The 12,410-nt window shown below is 26.0% G+C and overlaps 1 protein-coding gene across 1 annotated transcript; it reads right to left on the bottom strand.

Annotated features, from left to right (window-relative positions):
- Positions 1-3,595: 3,595 nt before the first annotated feature.
- On the bottom strand, positions 3,596-6,788 carry LOC105364248 (uncharacterized). Its single transcript, XM_011502135.1, has 5 exons — positions 6,656-6,788; positions 5,123-5,406; positions 4,455-4,889; positions 3,714-4,009; positions 3,596-3,617 (listed from the first exon to the last, which is right to left on the bottom strand). Exons 1-5 carry the CDS (start codon positions 6,786-6,788, stop codon positions 3,596-3,598), a joined length of 1,170 nt encoding a protein of 389 aa, XP_011500437.1.
- Between the last annotated feature and the right edge of the window lie 5,622 nt (positions 6,789-12,410).

Genomic DNA, 12,410 nt, shown 5'->3' with positions numbered 1-12,410 from the left:
TAATAATAACGATAATAATAATTTGTATGTATAATTTTCGTAGTAATCGGTAGTTTTATCTAATATCTCGTAATTTATTATTTCATTATTACCTTAAGTATGCACCTTTAATTATTTGTAATAGTTAAACATTTAATTTATTGTTTAGAATTGATTTCATTGGTCATTATTTATAATGATCTACATGCAATTGTTTTTATAATTAATTATTTCATTTATTAATTAATTTTTTTTTTTTTTTTTTTTTTTTTTTTTATAAAGTTAATAATATTAACTTAAAATATAATAAAAGTATAATAATAGATAAAAGCGCCTTATTCTCTCTATCGAACATATTTATTTGTATCATTCTACTTGTGAATGTCGTATGCATTTGCATTTCGAGTCGACTTTTACACCGAGGAGTGATGTTATCATTATTTTTTTCATTAAGTTTAGTTCGAAAACTTAAGAATTTCATAAAGTATTTTTCTAATAAGTGTGCTTATCGCCGCATACGATGTTAATAAATCTTGCAAGTCATTTTGTATTATCTAACAGACGCAGACGTAGGGGAATATATAAGACTATATACTTACATTTGGAGAATGCTTAGATGGCGAAGGACGGGAAACGAAATTTGAGAGTAAAGAGCGATGAAATTGACGCACTAGACAAGCACTTAAATCAAGCGCAGAATATTGTTTTTATTGAAGCACTTATATGAAAACAGCATTGCCATAAGTATGGTGCGGCGTTAGCACTGCCACCGATTAACATCCTTTGCGGCGGCGAGTCCTGAGGGGGCAAGGACACCTCAAGGCAAACTGACGAATCCTTGCAGCATTAACATCGAAATTGCATTTGCATCCGCGCGAAGAGGCACTACAGCCCCATCCCAATCGAGGGTATCGTTGCTCGTGATTCGGGGATGATGACTTGGTCGGCGCAAAGGAGCCACTGAACTCGCTGAAACATTCATGAGGCTCGTTCGGCACTACGTATGGCTCTTCGTCTCGGCAGCGGTGGAATGTCGCTTGATCGGAAAAAGTAGCCCGAGTAGTGGTTGTGGCTTACGAATCAGCGGTTGATCTAATGGAGTTTGTCCATCTCTGGATTGTTTATCAATGACTTTGTTTGGTTGTCAGTAATCTCGATGTTTATTAACTCCGCGATGTTCCTTTAACAATAGGTACACAGTTGGATTAATCGATTTATTCTAAAATGTAATGAAATTTATGATTTAAAATGCCATATGGCATAGCGTATGTGTAAATTTTTTATCCAATACTACACGTGTTAAGGTCGTAATATAAATATTCTCATTCGATAAGATTCAACAAGAAATAAATAATGACTGGTGTGCTATATTAAATTTTTGTTTTTTTTTTTGTTTTAATTACTTCACTTATTTATTGATTAATTAATTTACTTCATTTACTTTAAATATTAAGGTTATATAATTCGCTTAGGATTTCATTATGTGATACTTTCAATAATAAAATGATAAGGAAGTAACGACTACTTTTACAAATCTTCCTTCGTTATCCATATGAAATTAAATACAAAAGCTTTTGTTTCCATATTTTATACGAATATATATTTCTTCTTTATACTAGAGCTTTAAGAAGTTTTGATGCTAAATTAACGACATGGCATTATTTGTCATTTAATAATACTTAAACAATACGTCTCTTGTAATTTTCTATCTTATAATTCTTTCTTCTTATAATTTTAATCATGTTTTTAAGAACTTAATAAACACATAAATTACATTTCAAGCAATGACATTTGTCTTTTTAATTTTAATTATTTAGAATTTAGCTTTTACAAGCAAAATTAATGATACATCGATGTGGATATTCGAATTCATCGTACAAATATCATATTTACATTGCATTAACTGTTACATTATTTACCATTTATTTTATCTTATTTGTCTTATGCTAATTAGAATTTAATAAAATATTAATTAGTAAATTAGTTCCATTTATTTACTATAAGCGGGTTAATTTAAATTATGTCGTATTATCGTAATGCTTCTTCTTGTTCTTCTTTCTATTATCATTATCATCATCATCATCATCATCACCATCATCACCATCATCATCATCATCATCATCATCATTATTATTATTATTATTATTATTATTATTATTATTTTATTATTTATTTAATTAAATCAATTAATTTTTCCACCGTGCTATATTTCTCCTTCCTTCTCCTCTCACCTTCACCTTCACCTTCTCATCCTCATTGTTTAAAGTAGCGTAGTAGAGATTGTGTGTACGTCTATTGGCAGCTCTTCTGCTGATTGGTGTTGGTTACTTTCATTGTTGTCCTTCAACGCCTCCCTCTTCATCCTTACGGTTACTATGTTGATTATACGCAGTACAGGTTCCTATATCCCTTCATGGCAATTGGAGTGTTGGTGCGGGATAATCTGTATAAATTTATCCTGTCCCTCGATCGCTACTGACAGTCCGTATACTTTCTTCTCTTCTATTCGTATTTTATTTGGATATTCTATTCTGTATTTTTCATACGGCTATCTCATAATTTATTTTAAAAACGCAAAGTCAATAAGCGATCATTCCATTTTCATCGTAATTGTTCTAATTGAAATAACGATTAGAGCTTTTTGCATTTCTTGTCAAATCTTATATTATATGTTATATTATAATTATTAAACTATTACTTTTAAATGAAATATATTTATATGCATGTATTAGTGAATCCAGTGACTCGGTGGTAAATAAATAATATAATTATGGCACAAGATATTACGCGGTTTTATGTTCCATGCTGTATTCTCAGTTTTAATAGGCTTTAAAAAATCTTGTAAAATTCATCAAATGCAGTGCGTTTTATAACAGGACACAGTATAATACAATAAATAAATAAATATATATATATATATATATATAAAATAATCGTATACATTTATAAGTTTTCAAGTCATAAAATTTGACATATAATTGAAGAATGTTTTTACATTTTTCATCAATTGAAAATTTACTAGTTTTCATGAAAAATCTTGGCTAAGCCGAAGTAACTCAAATTTCTTAAAATCTATAATACAATTATATTTTTCTATTGTAAATTTTAGGAAAATGATCGGTTAACGTTTGGACATTAACCCTAATAAAGTTCTAAATATAATTGTAAATTACATAGTAAATAAAATTGCTAAAATAAATTATAAAATAAAATTATTTAAATTACATTGATAAGTATATTTGTTAGGCTTTCCATTGAATCCTTTGTATTTAAATCTGTGAATTTCAAATAAATATTGTAGTGAACTCTTCAGAGCAGGCTTGAAACCAATTTCAAGTTGCCCCGAAGGTTTAAAAATGTAATGAACTCTACACGATATAAATCGAACGTACCCTATATGAGAACTTGGCAAATAAGTTTATTTTTAAATTCGTTTTTTAAGAGCATTCACTCGCTCGTACATTAAAATTTCTTCTTAATAATCAGTTGAATTATTAGTGTCAGCTTAGTTATACATGTAGTAGGGAAAAATAAAAAAAAAAAAAAAATAAAAAAATAAAGAAATAATGCGAATCATGGATTGGAATTGCAAAATTGAGCTATGGTGTTTTGTATCTCAGAATTCAGACTTCTCACCACTGTGAAAACGTCATTCGCATTGGATTCAATGATTGGAAGAAAAATCGAAAATAGAAATTGCTGTTGGATTTATGGAAATAAGGGTGCATTTGTACCTGAGTTTATCCTCCATACAATGTAGGGCAGCTTCGAGGCTTTGAGACTCCATCTTATATAACTCGCATTTATGTTCGGCTATTTTCAATTTATTTTGCGCTTCTTTTTGCTCGCACTTCAGTTCATTCAGCTTTTCCCTTAGATTCAGTATCTCATTTCTCCATTTCGTCGTTTTGACCTCGTCATGTTTTTCATCTGTGACCTGCGACATAATGTCCGTACCTTCGTCGATATACTCCGAACAGTGATTGAACGCCTCTTTTGCCTCTCGGCTAGCGCTTTCAGTTTCTTCATTCTGAGCAAATAGATTTTTTCAAACTTAATATATCTAGATGCTGTGTATTGTACTTCAATTTTTATTACAACATCATGAGTGTTTGAAGTATTAATGGTAGATGTAAGATATGGCAAGTCAACAAAAAGTCAATGTACTGATGGAGACTGGATTGTTATTATTGTTATTGTTATACATATTATTATTGTTGTTATTATTATACAGCCTATGTTATTTTAATGGCGAAATTAATTGATATAGATGAAATACATTCACTTAATTTTTATCAATTTTTTTTTTTTTATTTATATTTAATTATAATGTAATGATGATGAGGATGATGTTATAGAGATGATGTTTATTTCTATTGCTGTCGCTAAACTATCTTAAAATCTATTTCTATTGCTTTCCCTTCCTAATATATAAAATTTGAGTATTAAGTACTGGATATTCTAGGTTGTCGTACCTCAATTGGCATTACATCTTCGAAACTAACAGGTATATCTCTTCGTACATCAATTCGTATATCTTTATTGTCATCCAAATTTATCAAATCTTCCGGATTAATATGCATTACATCTTTAGTATCCATAAGTACTGTATCCTGAGTAGCTATTGGACTCTCATAGTCAAAAACAGTGGATGTTACGTCATCAATAACAGATTTTATATATTGAGTAATCGGGGGCGAAGTATTTTCAATACTATTAATGATATTGAAATCTTGTACTAAGCTTTCTTCATTCGCTGTCGTATCTGCAGCAGAGTCACCTTTAAAAATTTCCGACTCATTAATAAATGGTTCTGGAAGTATGTTTTCATAACTAATCGTACATTCTTCGTTTTCTTTTAAAATGTCACTATCCAAATTTTCATTTGATTCGATAATTCCATTTTCTACCTGTAATGAAATTTTAAATAATATTTTCCATAGCTACAGCGAATACCCATGACTTAGCATATCGTCGTTGTTACATTGCAATATTCAACGGTTATCACTAGTTTTTTCATTTTCCTTTACTTTTGATACGTGATAAACGTTAGTTAACTGTTTATCTCGCACGATTATCTTTATTTTTTATTCGTGATATCTTAGCCCATTATTTCATTATAAAATTATACGTCGAAACTTACCGCCTCATCGGGCACTGCAGATTCTTCTTCGAATTTCTTTATCATTCTCATTGCAGTTATTTGGCTAATCTCGGCTATACTTGGATTGAGAATGAACGAGAGAGAATCAGCGTTTAAGCCTTTATAAATATTTCGAATGACGTACATGTTTTGCAGATGGTTTTTGTTATTACATGTTTTGACAGTAGTAATATTATTGTCATTTTGAATCTCTCTAGGCGACAGCAGCGGATCATGTGATTCCAGTTGATGCCCATCTAAATTACTGGTGCTGCTAGGTAAATCTACATTCATAAACGAATGAAAATTTATAATTTCTGTATGCGCTTTTGCTACATTCGCACAAATTTATCAGCTTATATACTTTATATAATGCTCATGGAAATACCATTTACTAGAATGACACGTGAGGATGCCGCTCATTTTAGAATTAGTAATATAATATTATTCTTTATGCATTTTGCGGAGTGATTATAACTAAATTAAGTATGCAAATGATAAATAATAATTTAAACTTATCATAATAATTAAATTCTTTAGATTTTATTCATAACTGCGTCAATTTACCGAAATTTTTTTTAATCTCTGCTCAAATAAACATTTTAACAACTATTCATATGGAAACAAGATATTTTATTCATTAATTTAAAGGATTTCCCTTTATGCAACTAAAAACATTCTCTTATACTAGCAGTTTGAAAATTACATTCAATGGAAATATTATATATAGAAACTTACTTTTGTTATTTTCAAAAATTATAAGACATTTATAACCAATTGCAACCATAATATTTACATGGAACTCTCAGATAGCAATAATTTCATTATTCGGTTAATAAATAAATAAAACATTTTTTTTCTTTTTTTTTTCTTTTTTTTTTCTTTTTTTTTCTTTTTTTCAAAGACTTGTAAAAATTATAATTTCTATCGGTGCAATATTTAACTGAGAACATGTTACGCCATTGTTTTCTAAACGTACAGTTTTTTAGTTTTTATCATGATAGCAAACATATTTGACTTGTTTCTTTACAAAAGATTACAAATATTATATATTTATTAAATTAATATTACAGAATTATTTAATCTATATAATAAACTTAATAATAAATAACTAGGTAGATACTACTTTAGTTTACAATAAAATAAAATAAAATAAAATAAAATAATTTATTTTATTTCAATAAAATTAACCCAATTTTATATCTACTTTTAAATAATTTAACGCTATTACATTAAATGCGTATAAAAATATAATGAAAAACAAAAACAAAACAAAAAACAGTCAAGTTAAAGTATTGTAATTTTCATGAAATTTGTTAATTTACTGATTTTTAATATTATTTTTTTATTTCACTAAGAATATTAAAGGTAATAGAAATAAAATTTCATCATTAAAGGAGAGTACTTATATTGCTTATATACATATATATATATATATATATATATATTTTTTATTTTTTTTTTTAATCGTATTCAAGCATTATGTAGAGAATGTTAATATTGCAAAACAGTAATTATAAAAAAGAAACTCACTAGTTTGATCATGTTTAGAACAATCATCAGCCATTTTTTTAGTTAGTTGTTCAAATTGTTCTGATATTGATTGTAATTTCTCTAAATCTTGAGGTACATTAGTGTATTCGTAAATGGAATTTTTTTGGCCCATCTTTTATAACCTCTTCTTACTCCACACTGTATAATTTTCTTATTTAAATATAAATGTATTACAATTATTAGATAATCATAACTAAAAGAATTTATTAATGTGTTATAATTATCATTTTCTCGAAGCCTCTAACATGCTACAAATAATATATAACTGTTTATTTAGTAGATTAAGGTTTTTCCAAAAGGGAGTTTAGTCTTTAAGAGATGAATTAACTGAAGTTTGCTATGTATCGAAAATATCTGCAACTACTATTCTAAACGATATTTATAGATAGAGATTTTATAATTATTATACATTTAGAAAAATGTATAAGTTAATGTAAAAAACGGTGGAAATATAGTTTTTAATAATAAAATGCATGTACACGTAAACAGCAAATATTAATTTTTTTAAAGCAATTAATACGGATTTTAGTATCTTAGTAACGAAACTCATTATAAAAGAGTACGAAATGACGGAATTTTCATAAAAAGTCAATTAATAGATTAGAATGCGTAACAGACATTGTGATGAATCAGCTTGATCGCTGAGAATTATAAGCTTTTATCATAGGTGTAAAGGGCAATGTTAATAAGGTAAGATAAACATTTGCTTTCATTTCGATTATCCCGCCGACTTCGGCATCAACGTTGGATACACACCCACACTTAATCGATAATAAGCTCTCCTTCGCGTGGACCCATGAAATAAAGCACCGATTTATCACGAGCTTGTTCGAGGTGCTCATTCGTGGCGAGCAATCGCCAAATGGAAGCGGCTCGCATTGGCTAAAAACAGAAGTAAAGATGGGGGCGTATGAAGGGATTGGCCACCCAAGTCTTTTGATGCCTCGTCAAATAACTTTGCCAACTCGAAATCTAACTTCTTTGCGCGCACAAATATGCGCATTGACGAAGAGAGAGAGAGAGAGAGAGAGGGAGAGAGAGAGAGAGAGTGCATTTTGTCATTTTATACTTTTTAGCTGGGAATGTGCGACGAGATATACAGGGAGAAAAAAATTAGGGGATGAAAGAAATTGAAGAAAGTAATACGAAAAGTCACGGTTACGTATTTCAAAGATATTTGTTTTTGAAATACCAGTTATTACAACCAATTTTATATAAAATCTTTCATACCAATACACGTGTACATAAATTAATATTAATTATTATTTAGATGTTTTAAGACAAATTATATACATAATATGCGCATAATTTATTTACATTAAATGTATTGAAAATTCAATCACTTACCTTTAACCGACGTAAGCCATGAAAATTTATCTTTTAGAAAGACAAACACTAATATGAGTTATAGTTTTAAAAAATTTATATTCTTAGGTATTATTATGAATTGTTTATTCATAATTAATTATCTCGTATAATTTAAAGGACTATTTCCTTTACAGTTGTATAGATATAGATTTTCTTTGAATCATCTACAGTTTACAAATATGAATTTAAGCACAAAATCTTTAATTAATAACTATAAGGATTTAGTTATTTTCGTTATTTATCACTTTTTATGCAGTTTCAATATATTTTCTTTTTTTTTTTTTTAATACATTTAATTAAGTTTCGAATTTCTTTTGTTTCAGGTAGGCAAAAGAATATAAAATTTAGCGATTCATTCGTCCGAATAGTTCTTGGTAACGTTATTATTTGACATAAATTTTTATATAAATAATATATGTATATATACTTGCATGTAATTTCTATTATAAAATATCATTAAATATATATAAATCTCTGTGGACTAAATTAATCCACTTAATCTTGACAGCTTTAATCACAAAATTCGTAAACTTGAATTTTAAAGCACATCTGACCTTTTGACAATATATGAGATGACGGAAAGTACATAATATTCCTTGAACATCTCATTAATATAGATAGTAAATCATGGTTATGTGCTTGGTTTATACATTTTTAATGAAATAGTATCTTTAAATACAAAGCGATAAATCCAATATAATTAATAAATACATATTACATTGATTACTTTAATTATTTCAGTTTTTTTTTTTTGACTAAAATTAAATTAAATATACATAAATCTTATAACAGTTTCAATTCAAACTTTGTCAATATGAAGTGATTTTAGAATATATTAATATGTTTATAAAAAAAAAATCAAAATATGTTATTCTAATATATAATGACTAAAGTTACAATAATTATCATCATTTGCTTAGAATTCATGTTTATTTACTCACATAAATGAATTTAATTGAAAAGTTTTCTTTAGAACAAAGTGACATTTTTATAGAACTTTACAATTTTGATTCCAAAGAGTATATAAGAATTATATAAAAATAATGGTGCTGCAACTCTGAAAGGAAAATACTTCATACGAAAACAGTTTTAGGGTCAAAAACTTTCTCAGTTCACTTTTCATGTAAAACAAAAATTTTAAAAATTTATAATTTTACACTTGAATTATATATAAAACTTTTTATAACACATTTTAAAAGAATGGTATAAATGTTAGATTTTTCAAGAACATAATTAAGGACAAGTAATAAAATTTATAAATAAATTGTTTAAAAAATGTGTATTCATTATTGAAGAAAAAATTCTTATGCAATTATGTATAAAATATTCTTTCAAATATGTACTTTTAATAATCGATAACAATTTTTACAAAATTGTTTAAAAAAATGATGTTTTTAGTAAAAGACGTTCAAGTTTTTTTTTATTACAATATTTTATTTTTATTTATTTACAATTTACATTTACAATTTCATTACAATATAACAAAATTACAATACAGTATAATACAATAAAAGTGATTTGCAATTAGGAATAATAGATAAATATAATATGTTAGGCATAATTAATGTAATATTATATTTTATAAACCCTTAACTATTTGTTTTTATTAAATCATTCAATTTTTGTTTAATTTTTGAGAAATTTAACATATACATTAGTATATTACATATTACATTATTCATATTTCATTAAAGATCAAATTCAAAAAGTTTTAAACACAAGTTGCATTGAATTTACGTAAATGTTTTAACAATTTTAAAAATAAAAACTTGAAATGAAATATTCATTAATACAAAATGAAAAGAAACTTTCTTTACAAAGGAAAGTTAATCTAATAGTAGATTATTTTTAGTTTTAATTCGATAATTTATTTGTAATCCAAATCTCAATTGATTTGTTTCGCAAAGCTTAATAATTTCATTTTAATAACATTCAATTAGAAACTTAAGCTTCAGTTGCCTTAAGAAAGATAAATCGAATATGTAATACCAATAAATAATTCAGATACACAAATTGTTTACGGGGTGCTCTTGTAACAAAGTAGGCAATTAATTTACATTAATTTATTTAATGTAAGTTAGACAACAATCCAATTAATATTTTAAAGTTATCAAACGTTCACGCTAAACTTCTTAACGAAAAAAAAAAAACAAAAGTAAACTTATATAACAGCTTACTTATATTAAAGTACCTTCTTTAAAAGATCAAATACTCATAACCATTTATATATATATATATATATATATATATATATATAGGAAACAGTGTTCATAAAGTATTTAATTATTTTGAAAATGTGCGTACAGTTGACATCTTTCAAAAGCTTAGAATATAATTAACTAACTTGACTATTGTTTAATAAAATATTTGACTTATAGGTTATATTATTAGATAATCAATTAATCCTATAATTAATTGTATTATTAATAGTATTTTTTTAACATTATTTTAACATCATCAAATTATATTAATAATACAGTAAAAATGAATGATAATGGCAATGGTTAACGTTAAATTAAAAAAAAAAAAAAAAAAAAAAAAAAAAAGAACAATACAGAAATAAGCATTTTTTAATAGTTACCAATATTAATTTCACGTCATTCGATTAATTTCAAATATTTGTTTTATAAAAAAGAAAAAACAAAAAAAAAACTAAAAAACACAGATGAAATATCAACACGAATGAAGATTTGATCTTGATAATTTTGATAAAATTCAAAATTTACAGGTAATTCATTATTAAAATACATGAAATTATATAATGAAAATTGTATATTTTTTTACATGCTAATTACACGGTTATTATTCACTGAAATGAGAAAAAATATATACGTATAGCGAGTGCATAACGTACATGTTATTGCAATATTTTAAACGAATTTTATATTTAGAACAGAATTCAAAGAGAAATTCTCGCTTTTACTCATGATTTAAAATCGTAGTACACGATAAAGAAGCTTTTGTTAAAATTTAAAGGCGTCACTTGTTTAGGCATGCGAGAATATCGAAATTATGACTACATAATTTTCATTCATGAAGCTTGTTTAGCAAGACGTTGTGTCACGCGATAAATCTGCGTTCTAATGCTATGAATAAAGTAGTACAGTATATCATTAAATTGTAATAATAGTTCACGATTAGAGCTTCTTCTCGGATATAAATATATTTGGTGCATTGCACATTTTTGTATTTATTTTTAAAGAATATTGTTTCAAAACTTAATTCGTTTAAACGTCAATTTGTAGAAAGTTGTTGAGGAATATTTTAGAATGCAATTCTGCAATTAAAATAACAGTATATTGAGCTCAATAAGCGGCTTGATGCAGTAAATGATTAAATTGCATATAATAATCGTGTGACGAAGTATATCGGTAATGTTTGCATACAAGTTTAACGCAGCTTCCGTGTAAGACAAATATGCGGTATTAAGCAATTATTTTAAGAAATTAATAAAATTATCTTCCATTTTATTTACGCATAAATTTAAGTGAATTCAAACTATGCGAATAAATTATTATCGATGACTATTCGTACTATGCATTTGTGCACTTTATTTGTGCATTTTATTCTAAATCAAACGAAATGTATTTAAGTTATAGTATTAACAATAAGATTTTTTTTTTTTTTTTTTTTTTTTTTTTTTTTTGATATAACGAATTTCTATCATCAGGCACATATGCATACATACATACATACGTATAATTTTATCTCTATATATATATCTCTATATATAGTTATAAAAGTTGAATAAGATGTAAATTATGGTATAGATAATATTTAAATAATATTAGAATTGAAAATTATTTTCTGAAAATCATTTAAAGTGTTAATTAAATTATTTGATGCAATTGAAGATACGTCAAATTCAAGAAATTTAATAATTTATTAAGTATTATGATATGCCATAATGTAGAATTAAAAAATATGAAAATTATTTTGTCAGTAATATATTTTATTTCAGTTTCTTAATCAATATTTACTATTATTAAATCATAAATATAAATTTATTTGTATTAAATAAAGTGTCCAAGGTTAATGAAAGTATAGATTAATTATTTAATTTAAAAAAAAAAAACAAAAAAACAAAAAAAACAAAGTTCAAAAAAAATTTGCCAATGATGACAAATATCATTATAAACGTATTTACTAAAGTTGTAAAATTAGATAAATGTTTTTGTATTTTTATTCATGAAATAAGTAAATATGAAAAAAGACAGGCGGTTTTTTTTTCATATTATTACCGCAGCTGGAAACGGGATACCAACGTTACGTAAGTGACAACGTTTGAAGAGGATAAATTACCAATGTTGTAAAGCGAATTCGAAAAAGAAGAATTTACAATAAAGTAAAGAGTAGGCAAAGTTAT

Source organism: Ceratosolen solmsi, unplaced genomic scaffold, assembly GCF_000503995.2.
Source record: "Ceratosolen solmsi marchali unplaced genomic scaffold, CerSol_1.0 scaffold43, whole genome shotgun sequence".
Classification (NCBI taxonomy): domain Eukaryota; kingdom Metazoa; phylum Arthropoda; class Insecta; order Hymenoptera; family Agaonidae; genus Ceratosolen; species Ceratosolen solmsi.
This window is presented reverse-complemented; position numbering and strand designations above follow the sequence as displayed.

Bases quoted from the DNA above. Each gene is read 5' to 3' on its own strand.
- LOC105364248 (XM_011502135.1), bottom strand. From the start codon at position 6,788: ATGGGCCAAAAAAATTCCATTTACGAATACACTAATGTACCTCAAGAT. The intron at 5,407-6,655 runs GTGAGTTTCTTT...TTATGAATGTAG, and splicing joins TTCTAAACATGATCAAACTA to ATTTACCTAGCAGCACCAGT. The intron at 4,010-4,454 runs GTACGACAACCT...CTATTTGCTCAG, and splicing joins AAGATGTAATGCCAATTGAG to AATGAAGAAACTGAAAGCGC.